We start from the raw sequence: 15130 nt of genomic DNA on the forward strand, positions 1-15130 counted from the left end.
GTATTGAGGACGCAAGATAAAGTCCAGGCTCCGGCCTTCCTGGGTGGAGTTTGCATGTTCTCCCCGTGCCTGCGTTTGTCTTCTCCGGGTACTCCGGTCTTGTCCGGGTACTCCGGTCTTGTCCGGGTACTCCGGTCTTCTCCCACGTTCTAAAGACATACATGTCCCTCGGTGTGCTTGTGTGTGTGGATGGTTGTTTGTCTCTGTGTGCTCTGCGATTGGCTGGCAACCAGTTCAGGTTGTACCCCGCCTACTGCCCAAAGCCAGCTGGGATAGGCTCCACCACCCCCCTGTGTTGGGTCCTAATTCCGCTCCTCACCCAACGGATGGCTGGTCAAGCAAATATGACGCAACATATTTGTAGCTTCGAGATTTATTAGTCCTAAAGCAAAGCAAATACTGATTTTGATCCACCCATCAAATTCCAAATGTTCCCATACAGTGTCCTTGTGTGAGCCCAACTTTCACTTGCTCACTGAGCAGGAAAAGGTATCGGGACTGTACAATTGTGTCGTTTTCTCCATGAGATGATTGTAAAGGAGATGACGCGATCAGAGAAGCGGAGCGGAATTGAAAAGCGAGAACGAGTGATTCAAGAGGCAGCTGGTCCTCCCCATCGTGTAGGAGGGCAGGTGTGTGAAATGTAATCATTCCACTGCTGTGCTCCCGTTATTGCCATCAAACCTGTAACGCACGCAAACACACCCGCGGACACAAGGACCCGCCCCCCTTGCACATAAACACTTGTCCACCTGCGGGGGTTGCTCTCCTGCTCGCTCGTCGGTGCTCGCTGGAGCGCCGAATAGATTTCCACCGTTGGTTACACATTCTCTTTAAAGCGCCGCTTTGATCCGTCAGCGATGCTGTGCGGGGACTTTTAACCGAGATGAAAGATGATGTCTGGTTGTAGTTTCAGGCCTGTCATCAACCATTTCTAACTCTAATCAAATTAGGTCAGGACTTAATGGAGCATGACGCCCCCCCTTGACTGACAATGCGATGATACTCCAACTAAATGTCAAATTGGTGTCTTCAACAATAGAATGAAAGATGAAGGAAATTTGTAGATGTGAAGAAGAAGCAGTTGATGATAGAAACAACGAGAGCAACAAGACAGGGAAGTGGCGTGGGTGAGGTTTGAAGTGATGAAAAAAAATGCAGATAAAAAGAGTTGCAAAAGTAAAAACTCTAAAATGTGAAACAATGCCCACCATAAAACACAGAAGACATTCAGAAAGTCAAAAATCAAATCTATACTTTGCCCTTGCCACCCCAATGGCCAATTTAGCAATCTTTACCTTTTGGAGGTCAGTTTTGAAGATGGCCCCCATTTGGCTGTTCAGTAATGATTTTGAACAATATAAATCCCAAGATTCATCATGTCGCCAGAATCAAATCTAACTTTCCATTTTTAGAGACACTTTTAGGTTAAACGAGCTTTCATCTACAGTTAACACTGTGGGGTAAACTCACTAAGAATGTGCCGTGTCCGCTAATAGCGCGAAATATTGCACCAAAACTGCACCCGCAGTCTGCGCCCAGTTAGCCACCTATTCACAAAGGATATTGCTCTAGTCATATACCGGCGCAAGCACGCCCACAAAACTGACAGCTTGGAGCAAATGTGCACCTGATTTACCACACATGGCAATGATGATTGCGTCAAGAACATGGTTGTTATAGTAACAGTTGCTGTCATGATCCCGGGATCGAGGTGGCGTCAGGTTAATACATGCTTTCCAAAAACGTTATTTGCGTCACGCAAACTCTGTGTGGCTATTTGCGCTGGCGTTTATGAATTAGACGCTCTATATCAATGAGTCTCATTTGCATTGGGGCGGGCATATTTTGATACGCGCAAATAACACCGGCGCATTCTGGTCGGCAGTTCACTAAGTGACGGATTTCCCCATCTGCGCATTTAGTGAATTAGGCGCTCCCCGGTTGCTCCATTTTTTTACCGGTTAGCGCTGTGCGAAGGCGACACAAACTTTTAGTGAATATGCCTCTCTGTGTGTGTTGACAGCCCAAAATGTGTGTCAAAAGGTGCTAATCGAATTTGTGGTGGGTGAGGCAGTAAATGTGTGAAAGCCAGTTCAGAGATTGAGCAAGATTTAGATTTCCAAGAGCTTGAGAAGCTAATTAAGAGGCAGATGATGTGCTAATCAATCCGATAGACTGAGGCTAGCTCCATTTTCTCAGCAATGCTTAAACACCCTCCATCCTCGTTGAGTGCTTTTTATCAGTTAACCAACTTTTGTTGCCGCAGTGACACCATTTCAGGCATCATGCGGCACCCTTTAGCATTTCAAATTTATTCACGAGTAGACAGAAAATTGAAGTAGCAGGTATCTCACCCCCCACCTCTGCAGTTACCACTGTTTTGTGAAAACCTTTTTTACGATATTTCCTGGTTTGTCTGTGGTAACCTTTCAAAGTTACGTTTTCTGTCAGTTATGAGCAAGACTTTGACTGATAACTTATGTGGAAAATGAGAATATTTCATAGCCGTGTTGAAATGCAAGAATTCAGGAAAGACTGGAGACTCCGGAAAAAGCAGCTTGTGAGAGTGTAAAGCCTACACGAGGTTTATCTTCCCCTGTTCCAAGGTCAACATGCCACCCAATTAACGACGGCGGTGGTCATTAACTATTCATGCTTTGTTTTTTGGACTCTTGTCGCCGTAGCGAGACACCGACAAACCCATCTGTTCACAGGGCTCAAACACGTCTTATGTTTTTGTTGTGCGTCTGCGCCCAAATGCGACAGCTGCCTCGTGTCGAAACGGGAGATTTTCCAGGCGCTGCTTTTTGTCTGGCTCGTCCGCCAGTTGTCTTTATCGGACACTTGTCTTGACAAAAGTCCGCTCCCCTGCAAAACTCTTCAGCTTGAGGGACTCCACGTGCCCCCTACTTGTCTGGGACTGGAGCAAAGCTTTTGTGGATGGAGCGAGTGGAGGGGGTGTAACTGTACCTCTCGACTGGAGTAAGTGGGCTGGGTTCATCGGGGTCTGGAGAGTTGGGGGGGGGGGAGGGACAAAGAAAGACAGCGAGAGAGATGTAAAGGAGTGAGCGGATCCCAGCAGTAGAGTTGCCATGGTTACGGCAGAAAGGCATGAATGAATGACATCACAGCGGCGGGGAGGTGGGAGAGTGTGAAATTGATTTGGTGGCGGAGCGCAGGGGGAGGCGGCCGTCGTTGGGTCTCCGGCGCTCGCTCGGTCGCTCGGTCGGTCGGGCGCGCATTTCTCCCTTGGCGCTTCTCCGGTGGATGGACTCTCGCTGGTGAGTCTTTTCTCCAAACCTCGCCTCTCCTCGGGCTTATTTCGCAGGTGTGATTGCTCCCTCGGATGACACAAGTGATGGAAATGTTTGTGGATGGCCGTGATTGTCATGTGATTCTTCGGGGTTGCCACTTAAAAGCAGATGTGTCGCCTTGCAGTTGCCGCCGATCGAAATATATATTTGGGTGTGGAACAATGTCCGTGTGTGTGTGTTTGTTGGGTGGGGGCTGGAAATGAACAGCTGATTGTGCAAGACTGATTTCAGCACGCGCTAACAAGGTTTTTCTCCGAGTTTCACAACTTGTTACGCCGTGCTTGGCTTTCGTTTACGGTGAAGTCATTTTAGGGAAGTTTGGTGATAACTTCTCACCCCAAGGTCAATCACTCGCCCTTGGCCGTACTCGAACCGGCTCCCTTGAGTTAACAGTTGTTCCTCATCTCGGCATGCCGCTTCACTGGCTTCAGTGCTATTCATCAGGCCGTTGTGATTAATGGCCCAGTTGACCCACGCTGACCCCTGAGGGACAAACGGCTCAAGTTGGAAGGGAGGGGCTAGAGGTCACTGCAAAACCAGCCGGCAGTCTTTAACAGTCTTTTTTTTTTTTTTTTTTTTTCCCCATCTTGGCCGCCATTCTGAATGAGGAAAGGGATTACATCGGGGATGGAAGGATCAGCATTTAGATATGGGATGCATAATCTGTCCCCGGGACTACCATCTGATCAGCAGATCTGTTGGTCTGACTCTGTGCTGGTTGTGCGCAAGATTCAAAACTTCATAACACTCTATTGTAAGACATTGGATTTTTTTGGGGGGGGCCACCTCGGGCAAGTGCGTGAGAACAGCGCTGACAGATCGTGTCTGGGGAGAAAACGCAACAGCGATCAATTTGCATACAAATTTGCATGAAGTGGTTTATCTGCCGTCGCTCAACACTGAATATCCTGTTTTCTCTCATCTGGCAACAAGCAATTGCACTTGATTATGCACAACTGTGCCTTTAAGGCACATGTTCTGCATTTAGATTCACACTTCATGGCTAAGACTTCTTGGAGTTGAGGAGCAGAAGTGAACACGCAAGGTCAGCCAGCGCTAGTCGGCCACGATGCCCGCCAACATGCTACAAACAACAAAAGAATCCATCTCGAGTTCAGTGTTGGCCGAAGGTGTGTTGCCAAAGTGTTGATATTCTCGTCACATGTGAAAACACAAGTTTACTCATGTCAAGAGTAAAATCTAAAAACCATGAAACAGTAACTTAACACTTAGAACAAGAATTCAGTACTAGTTTCAGGCTCGACTCGAAAAACTCTTATTGAAGCTCGTCCTTCTCTAGCACTAAAAAGCCAAAGAAAAAGCAAAGCTGTGCACTCGTTGCACTCATTAATTAATACATAAATTTATAAAGTAATAATAATAATAATAATAAATACCGCAAACTTTACATTGAAGCTTAAGAGAGAAATAATGCAAGTGTGGAAAATGCCCTCAATAAGCTCGAAGTGGTTTCATCTAAAGCGGAGGTTGGCTCTCATTTGCTCTCGTTAACAGTAATTCTAAATCATGTTGTTGTTGGTATTTGAAGGTTCTTCTCGCCTTGCTTCTGTGTGCAGTTGAGTACATAAATTCCTTCATCCTGAATTCATGCAAATAGTATTCAAAATGGTAAAAATGGCTTGGTATGAGGAATAAATATTTATTTGTGTAAATATGTCAAATATGATGAATAATTAATTCAAAGAGATCTCTCTTTTTCATGTTTAATGCATTCACGGCAAACCTTTCTCACCCGCCTTCGGCTTTGCCGTAATTGGGGAATCTTCAGCAGCCCGAGTCGTGCAATATTTGTGTCGATTATAACATAGAGTAAGTCTTCAATCGTTATCGCAGCATGCAAGTGCCGATACGTGGCGGGAACGCAGCCACAATGCTGACTGGCCCCAAGGCGACGCTGACAGGATGACGCGTGTCAAAGCGAACATGCTCGTCTCCTGTGAGAATGCTGGCGTGTTCTTCCACTGCAGGCTACTGAGAGACACGTGAAGAAAAATCATTTCTTCAATCAAGTCTGCACTGTCTGTGAGCCCGGCTGTGTTCTGGTGCATGACCTAATTGCAGCAGCAGCAGCAGCAGCGAGGTCAAACTTATTAGGACGTGACTCGCACCCATTACTTGCTCACTGCTTCATCAGCGACGCGTCGTCTTGCCTTCGAGCGCCGTGTTTCACACGAGAACTTGTGTCACCTTGTAGCCGGGGACCTTCGCTGCTCCATAACGGAACACGTCCCTGCAGGCGCCGCGCTGCAGTTTTGCGAAACGATGACTCCATTTGTGGAGCAACTTTCTCATTTTCTGGAGCAAATTATTTGGACCTGAAGCTTGTTTATATTTAATGCACATTTTGTATAACTGTATATTCTTAACTCATTCAAACCCCAAAACGTGTAAATATGTGTTTTTTTTAATACTTTGTCTTTTTTTCTTTTTCTTTTCTTTTTTTTTTTTTAATGCTAGAGCACACAGAATGTTTTGATGCAGCTTCTGACCTTAAGAGGTCGCTTAAAGCAATGGTAGTCCAAAAAACGCCCAGAAGATGGCAGCAGAGTATAAAATATCAGCCAGGGCCATGTCGCAACACGCTGTTTTAATGATGAAACTTAGCTATAATTGTATTGTAATAATATATATATATATATATATATGAACTTGTAAAACTATTCTTTTTTAATTTTTATTAACAACTGTGGTTTGGTCATAAATTTCACCTCACAACTGTAGGGGGAGCCCATGAGCAAAGCCAAACCAAAACAATTATTCCACACGCTTGCTCTAATGCCATGTGACATTTGGATCTCAAAGCATGACATTTTCACAGTCACATCCTGCGCTGTGAGCTTGTGGTGTCATCGCCGGAGCGATGGAGGGGAGGGTGGGTATTGTTTTCAGTTTTCACCACCGCAGCCGAGGTGTGAATCTCTGCGTCTTAGCGATGTGTCTATGCATTATTAATCGGGTGCAATTTTAGTGCAAGCTTGTTGGGGTTGTCTGTGCATGCAGACATGCACACACTTTATCCTCACGTAGTTGTCCCGGCGCTGTTTGTCAGACGATGTAACACTTTTCTCTGACCTGATTTCCAGTGACAGGAATTACTCGAGCACATCCATTTTTCCAATCTGTGCCTCCTTCTCTCACTCTCTCGTTTCCTGGTTCCCTTTCAAGATGCCTCTGCAGCTCTCTCGCTCTCTCTCTCTCTCTCCTCTAAATAAATCTCACCTGCCTTTCACGTGCTTTTTATCCGTTTGACAGATTGGCTCGTTTTCTCCCAGCAGAAATTGCAGCAAAAACCTGCACTGCATGTCATATTTCTTAAATGTGTGTCACAAATTGGCTTTTGTCACACTGCACACTCGGGATGGGCATTTGACTACCATTGGCTATGGTGAAATTAACAATCGCTACTCGTTATTTTTAGTACAGAGCTGAACAGTGCTGAATTTCTAACTCCCAATAAGCTTGCGTGAGTTCAGATTGCGACAGTGCCTCTGCTGGCTGCTTGCAGGTAGTGCACTCTCAGATGCTTCAGACACAATGAAACAATCAGCTGCACTCATTCGACAGAATGCGAGTGGACTTATTTATCGGAAGGTTCCCTGTTTTAGACCATGCAGTGAACATAACTTGACGTTCATTAACTCGTTTGATATTTGCTCCCAATAACGTGTAAATATGTTTTTTTTAAATGTCCTAAGTGTCCCAAAGACATATTTATACGTCTTTTTAATTAATTAATTTATTTTTTATTTTTATGCTAGAGCATACAGAAGGCTTTGATGCAGCCTCTCAACTGCAAAGAATGGTTGCATAAACGGTAACCTGACCCGGCCGATTCTGACCCTTCGCACATTGGCCAAAAATAATTGGCCAAAATTATTTTCTTTTACATTTTTATTTTATTTTATTTACAAACCAATAATATTCTTCAGAAAATATGTTTTCCACCCAAAACAGGGGCAAATTGAGCTAAAAATCCCTTAGAAGAATGGGAAAAATCAAAAATATGGACAAAAAAGAAAAAATCCACAAAAATGTAAATCTACAAATGTGCAGGGGTCGACTGTAGTTTTAATTTGTAATGTCACCATCCACCACTAGATGGCAGACATGTTTTGCTCTTGTCTTAAACTGTCCTATACTACAACATGAATAGGCATAATAACTGTATGCAGATTTATTGGAATATGCAGTGCCTCAATAATATTAAAATTCGGAGTGAGTGGAGGATAAGCGCTTCAAATAATGGATGGATGATTGATGGATTTTTGTGAAGAAATTAGTTCTTAATGTTGGTTTCTTGTTCAACAGCTATGTGCTGTCATTGAATGCTATTTTTTATGCAAGACATCCCTTTGCACTGGAACAAAAATGAATTCATTTTAATTCATCTGTAATTGTTTTTTTTTTTTGCCATGTGATCGGCATCGGCCTCAAAAAATTCATATTGGTTGGCCCCTAATATACAGTATCTCTTATCCAGCAATCAGTATACGCGACTCCTCCTATTAATCTATGTTGTACATCTACAGTATTTTTTTTCCCTTCCTCACGTTGTCGCCCTCCTGCATGCAAATCCTCTTTTCAAATGCAAAGCTTGCCCATTCATTCCCCTTTGACACACTAACATGACACGGCACACACGCACACACATCTTGTTACAGTAAGTTCAACGTGGGCGTACCGGCCTCAAGCTACACGCATGGTAGGAAAAAGGACACTTCCCATCGCAATCCGTTTGCGGCGAGTTGAAGAGCGACTGACACGCTCTGAACCTGTCGGTGCGCCAACAGCCGCACTGCAGCAGCTTCTCTCTCTCTCTCTTTCTCTCTTTTTCGCTTTCATTCTTTACGATACAACCATCCACACAGGATCTCCTTATTCTTCTTCCCTGTGCTGAAGTGACATTTTCCTCCATTCTCATCGCTTTTCTCCGACGACCTTGTGTGTTCCTCACATCTGTCTTTGCGATTAAATGAATGAAATTAATTCAATACATGTGCATGAAAGATAAGGCAACCGGCGTGCGTGCGTGCGTGTGGAGGTGAAGAGCATTGCGTCATCGGGGGTGTGTTGAGCGGGAGGTGGGCCGAGCCGGCTGTCAGTCAGTGACGCGGGGGACACGTGTGACGGTCATGGCTGGGAAGATGCTGCAGGCGAGGAGCTGGAGGAGGCGGCGGCTCACTCGCCGGATGTCGCCGTGAGCGCGCGTGCGTGAGTTGAAATCGGAGCTTCTGCTGCTGCTCGTGCTCAATAATGCACACGCAAGGAGGACAGTTTTTTTCTGTTTTTTTCTTCTTTTTTTTGTGGATAGTGTGCAGGAAGCCGGATGAATAATGCATCCGGTTTGCGCTGGAACCTGTAGCTGCTGATCGGGACGCCCGCTTGACCGGCTCGAGCCTGCCAAGATTTCGACCTCCTTCAACTGACGGACGCCGACAACTCGAAAATGTCTCACTATCGTTTCATCAAATGCTGTAAGTAGCATGTGGCGTAGCATGACATCACCGGGTGCTTTTTGTTGCACGCTCTGAAAATAATCCAAGTACCCGCAAGCCCTCAAAACTTCAAATGTCTCTTTTTTTTTCCCGTGTGGGTGCGCGCTGCAGAGAAATGCTGCAGATGCGCGCGTGTGCGAAGTTGACCGGCGGATTGCGGCAGGTCGCAGTCGAGGGAAAGCGGCGAGCGTCTGCCGTTGCTTTTTGACACGAGAGCGGATCGCTTGAGAGGGAGAACGATTTGGAGAAAAAGTGTTGGGGTGATTGGAAAGGATGATTGACATGTGGCGTGTGACGAGTCATGAGAATGAGACTGTAAATTCTTCACGTGCATCAACAAATATCACATGCGTGCCCGCGTTATTAGCTGCGGTTTGCGTGGAATGTTTCACGTTCAATCAATAACTGATAGCCGGCGGAATGAGAAAGTGGAAGCGGCGCTTTCCCTTTCACCTTCCATGAGAAATCAAATGCCCGTCCTTCCTCTCTCCTTCACATTTCTGCCGTCTGGAGCAATTCATTCGACCATGCAAAGGTTTTATGTTATTTTTTTTTTTGTGTGTGTGGGGGAGGAGCAGATGACCTTGAAATTATTTGGTTTTATCAACAAGTTCTTGTCTAGTTTTTAGTGGAAAGAAAAATGAAATACATTTGAATGACTCATTGCGTTCTGATTGGTCTCAAATTTGTGGCCTGAGGGCCATTTAAAGGATGCAGGATGATATTTTTCGGCCCCCTACTTCACATCATAGTTTAATGTGAGCATTTTTTGCTGTGTTTTTGCCCTGAGCGTTTTTTTTTAAATAATATGTATTTGTGTTTTTAATCACTTCTGGGCTATCATAGCTCATGCTCATGACAACATTCGGTCAAACGTAATTTGGAAAAGACGATATCGATATCGATATCGATTTCAATTACTACCAAAAATTAATCGTGATTGATCTTTTCTTTATAATGGAGCATCCATATTTTTTTCAATCCGTGCGGTGCAAAGTCATCACGTCATTCCTCAACTCGACATGCTGATGAGTATGCAAATGATTTGAGAGACGAGACCGGGTCACCAGTTTGTTCATGTTCTGAATTATTCATCAAGATGGAGAAGATTGAATTAGTTTGACTTCTTCTGAATACTTGAGCACATTTTTTTGTGGCGTACGTGACGCGGCCCAAATATATCCTGACTTTATCTCCATTGTAAAGCGCAAGCAATCTTGGGATGATAAACAATTAATTGTTTACAGTTACTTTTGGAACATGGCAAGCAAAAATAAGCATCGACAGTGAGCCACGTGCTGCTTCACTAAACTCGGCATTACATAATCATGACGAGCACATAGCCATTGTTTAGTATTCACTGTAGTTCTACACTTTAGTATCAGTGACTTAAATATGCACGGCTTTAAAAAGGCGGGTCTGGCCTGGTGAGTGATGTGGGTGTCAACGAATGAGAGCGAAGCGTTGGCTTCTGAGAGCTCAGATTCACGCCCACGGCTGGTTGGTTGGTTCGCCAGTCGGCACGTTGAGTCCTTGACCGTCAGATGCGGTCGTGCAGCTGGTTTATGAATGTGCTTGTTATGTAATTATTTTTTGTCTGTCCTTGACCATCGGTGGGAGATTACGACACCTTCTAACTTGCACTTGATCTGTTTTTCAAAGTGGGAAAGAATCTCGAACTTGGACTCACTCTCACCTTCTGGCTTGGTGAAATTGGACCAACTTGGAGTCTGCTGTAACATTCGTTTATGCGGAAACGCGATCACCACATTTTTGGAATCAAATTGTTTCAACAAAACGAATAGTCGTTGCAGCCTCGACACTTTTGACATGTTTTCCGTGACAAACTAATCACATGTTCTTTTATTTCGTTTCTCCGATGACAATCTCAAGTCTCCACCCCCTTTACCAGATGTCTAATCGTAGTTCCGAGACTTGACCTTTGGCAACGTTTTTAAAGCTTCCATAACTGACTGTGAAATGGTCATTTGATTTTTTCTTTTCATATCATGATATCATAACACTATATATTGGTTTCCTCTCTTGAAATTTGGCACTCAGGCGCCGCCGCGCTCGCTCACTAGTTCACTTACTGAATATCTTAACCGTTTGCTTCCATTGCTTCATTAAAAAAAAAAAAAAAAAAATCCATTATGATTTAATTTCAATAGATTTACCATACTAGATTCATCAGACTATTCAATTTCACCTCAAGGCGCCCAAGTCTTCGTGATGTCTATCTTTTCAAATCGCATGAATATTGCCGACATATGTCGCAATCTTGAGCATGAGTCATGTCTGCATAAATGCGCCGCACAATGTGACATCTGTCACGCGCCGCTAATAAATAGCGGCGATACGACCGCAGCCTTGAGCGCGGGGTGACGGTGTGAAGGTCGTGCGGTGGCGAGTGGCCGAGTCAAGAAATGATGATTGTCAGCGAGTCGACTAGTTTATGAGACAACCATGATCAACATTGGTAGGCACACTAGCAGATATATTGATATATGTCTAAGTAGGCAATAAATCGAATTACCGTATTTTTCGGATTATAAGTCGCAGTTTTTTTCATAGTTTGGCCGGGGGTGCGACTTATGTGTGAAATGAACACATGATTATATCATTTCACATGTTATTTTCACACTAAACCGCAAGAGGGCGCTCTAGGCCTGTGTTGATAAGTTCAAAATTGAAGAGCATCGTCTACCTCCCGAGTTGGGGGAGTTGTTTAAAAGTGACACCGAGGATGAAGATTTCATTGGATTTAGTGATTTGGAGTGAAACTGATAGTTTGCTAAACTTGTTAGCATGTTCTTTATGCTAGACTTATATGAATAAGTTGTAGTGATGGGAACATAATTCACCCACGGAACGTTGGCAGTTAGCCTGTTAGCTTCTAGCTGAGTGGGGAGTTGCTGTTAAGACCTCAGAAGCTGATGTCAATAAAACGCCAGCCTTTGGCTCCGCCCTTCAACACTCCGCCTCCGACTCCCGTCAGCCTGTTGCTCTCTCTTTTATTTTTATTTTCCCCCAAAAATGCGACTTGTACTCCAGTGCGACTTATAGATGTTTTTTCCTTCTTAATTCTGCATTTTTTTTGGCTGGTTCGATTTATAATCCGGAGCGACGTATAATCCGAAAAATAGGGTAATTCGATACATCGTCATTTTCAAAAAATCGAATCGTTGAAAATTTGCTCAATGGTAAATTCGAGTTTTGTCTTCTGGATTATTAAAAGCTGTTGTTCTTATGTTCTGTTCCATCCAAATGTGTCAGAATGCTGGATGGGCGGTTTACAAGACATGTTTACAATAACTACCAACTACTTCATTGTGGCATTCAAACACAAACTATGAATGTTAAGTTTATGTTAAAACTGATTTAGAATCGCTATACGTGACTGGCGTCTGAACATTTTGCACAGGAATTATTTTTGAATAAATGAAATCTTGAAATAAACGTTTGACATTTATTTTTTCTCATATCAGTACAATTCTGTTTTTTTTTCATCTCTTTCGTCTGTGCTTCACTTTAGAAGTCACATTTCTTTTTGTTTCTTCTTTTTTTTTTTTTTTTTTTTTAATGTAAACAACAAATCAGATTTGGGCTTCATACCTTGCAACATAGCCAATGTAACTGTGAAGACTAGACTGAGACCAGGTCCAATTAATACATCAGTGGTCTCGCAGCAATAATCTGTCCACTTGACAAGTAGACTGATGAGGTGGCCACAGAACAAAAAGAGATGAGAAACTGAGAGCCAGACACTTGAAAACAGAACAGTGAAGACAAATGTCCTGCAGGTGGGGTGAATTAAGACAAGATCAATAGATACATCTCCAGATATTGCCAGCAGGACCACCAAATAGACCTCTTTTCTCATTTTGGGACCCAAAACCTTCAAACTTGTAAGCACTTTGAAAGGGAATCACCTTTAATTCATGAAATTTGACCCTCATTGTTGTTTTAAAGAGACCCTTGGTTTGCAATATACAGCTTTCCTTTTTTTGTCTTCATCCGTGTACATCCAGGGAACGCGCTGCCGTTTCTTGATGTTGGGCTGTTTGGCAAAAGTCTACTGAGAGAATGACAGCGGACGGGGAATCAGCGTTAGGATAAGAGAGATGACAAGCACGCTGCTGTTTCTCAGGCCGCCGAAGGGCCAAACAGAAGCAACAGCGTTTTATGTTTTTGTGTTATGAGCTCAGCATCTATCAAAGCGCGTTCAAGTTCAATCGTAAAGTTAAGCGTTTCATTCTGATTGACTAATACGCTCGTTTTTTCTGCCACGGCCAGGCTGTTTCCAGCTATGTAACGCCTTTCGTCAGAACATGGAGATGGACCAGTGCCTGCTGGAGTCTCTGCCCGTCGGCCAGCGCCAGCGGCTGGTCAAGAGGATGCGCTGTGACCAAATAAGGGCGTACTACGAGCGGGAGAAGCAGCGGCAACAAGGTGGAAGCAAGCCGCGAGCGCCACCGCCCGGCCAGCGCAAGAAGCAGCGCGTCCGTTTCGGCCTTGCCGACGTGCTCCAGGACGCCATCATCCGCCACGACGACAAAGAAGGTGCGTCCGTGTGTGTACGAGTGTCAACACCGCTTTGCAACGCGCTTCAAAACACGGGGCTACTATCTCGCTGTGAACAGATGCTAACTTTTGGCCTCATTTCAATGACAACAAATACAGTTGGAGAGTTGATGCTGCTCTCTCAGGCACTGGCAAATAAATCAACTTTTTGGAGGGAAAATAGTGGATATATATATATATATATATATATATATATATATATATATATATATATATATATATATATATATATATATATATATATTTCAGGGGTGTGCAAACTTTTTCATTTGAGGGCCACATACAGAAAATCCAAAGGACGCAAGGGCCACATGTTATGAAGAGAAATTGTGTTTCATCCTAAAAATTGTACAAATAATTTCTTTGTGTTTTTGCATATTTAGAAAAATGCTACAGTATATAAACCAATTTATTTGTAATATGGCAGTAGGGTTATTATAGTTTGGGAATTTTTCATTTCAATTAGTTTTTTATTAGTTTTCAGGGTGGTTCTGATAGTTTTTATTTTTTTTTAGTTATTTTTTAAAAATGCTTAATTTTAGTTTAGTTTGTTAGTTTCAGTATTAGTATTATTATTTTTATTTAAATGTGTATTACTTGTGCGCAATATTTAAAAAAACGTCATCTTTTGGTGCTTTTCTATTGGCTGCCGTTAGATGATGTCACTTCTGTGTGACTGCTACTGGGATTAGGAGAATCCACAAATAAATCAGGGGGTGAAAGTTGAGAGGGGGGGGTTGTGGTTTATAGTCTCAACTTTATAGTACATTTTGTCTCTTTTTCCAAAGTTTTTCCAAAGTTAACTCATTTGCGCCCAATAACGTGTAAATATGTTTGTTTTTTAAACGTTTTCCAAAGTTCCAAACTCAACCGACTTGCTGTTATCCTATTCATGAGTGCTGATTTCAGGTCATCACCATAATGAAAAACACGAGCCGCATTCTTATTCGACGAGGCGTCGCTATCTTGGGAATAGCGTTTTCATTTCGACAAAAAAAGTGCATCTGTCATTGTTCATCACATCTATTGACAACAGGACGCAGGGAGAATTTCCCTCCGGCACAAACGTAATCAAGTTTGCCCTTGCTTGCTTTTGCTCCCCGTGTATAATATGGAAACTGCGCCCTCATCTCGTAAAGACAAATAAAACGGTAACCGCTAGCCACTGTACTTCATAAAGTTGAAATGAAAAACAATGCCGCATGATTTGAGATGACAGCGTCCTTGGGAAAATGAAGTACCGCCGACTTCAGCTGGTTTCCCTTTGGGCCGATGCTAAAAAGGCTCTTTGGCTAATCAGAGAAGTGGCATCAATCTGTCACAAGGTCAGCATGTTCATCTCCGCTACCTCGTTGCCAATTGAGATTCTGTGTGAGCAGTCAGACCGAAAGCTTGATGCTATGTTATCACATAAATGGATAACGCACATATATTTCCTCCTACTTCAATTAAAAAAAATCTCTCCGCATACCATCGATTTTGAAAGGTTTATGTGCATGAGAAAATATGTTTGGCACTTGCCAAAGTAACAGCTGGGACTGTAATTACAGACTGTAAGGCTGTTTTAGCACATCAGAACAAAATTACCATCATTTTTATTATTTTAAAGAGACAGTGTGTAGGATATAGTGCCAACTAGTGGTGAACTAATAACTCACTCATTCATAATAGTAATTAAAAAAAAACACTTAATTTCAATAGTAGGCAAAAAAA

General features: G+C 43.3%; 1 protein-coding gene across 5 annotated transcripts in view; it reads left to right on the top strand.

Moving 5' to 3' along the window:
• myo16 (myosin XVI) overlaps positions 1-15130 on the top strand; it is a 95788-nt gene that overhangs the window by 10031 nt on the left and 70627 nt on the right. For 2 of the 5 annotated variants that reach the window (XM_077536122.1, XM_077536121.1), the window contains exon 2: positions 13130-13396. In XM_077536122.1, coding sequence (XP_077392248.1) covers positions 13165-13396 — 232 coding nt within the window. In that variant the 5' untranslated portion in view covers positions 13130-13164. Of the gene's footprint in view, positions 1-3178; positions 3285-8109; positions 8813-13129; positions 13397-15130 lie in introns of those variants that run through there. The other 3 variants (XM_077536118.1, XM_077536120.1, XM_077536123.1) reach the window with 3 other exon arrangements.

Source organism: Festucalex cinctus, chromosome 11, assembly GCF_051991245.1.
Source record: "Festucalex cinctus isolate MCC-2025b chromosome 11, RoL_Fcin_1.0, whole genome shotgun sequence".
NCBI classification, from domain to species: Eukaryota; Metazoa; Chordata; class Actinopteri; order Syngnathiformes; family Syngnathidae; genus Festucalex; species Festucalex cinctus.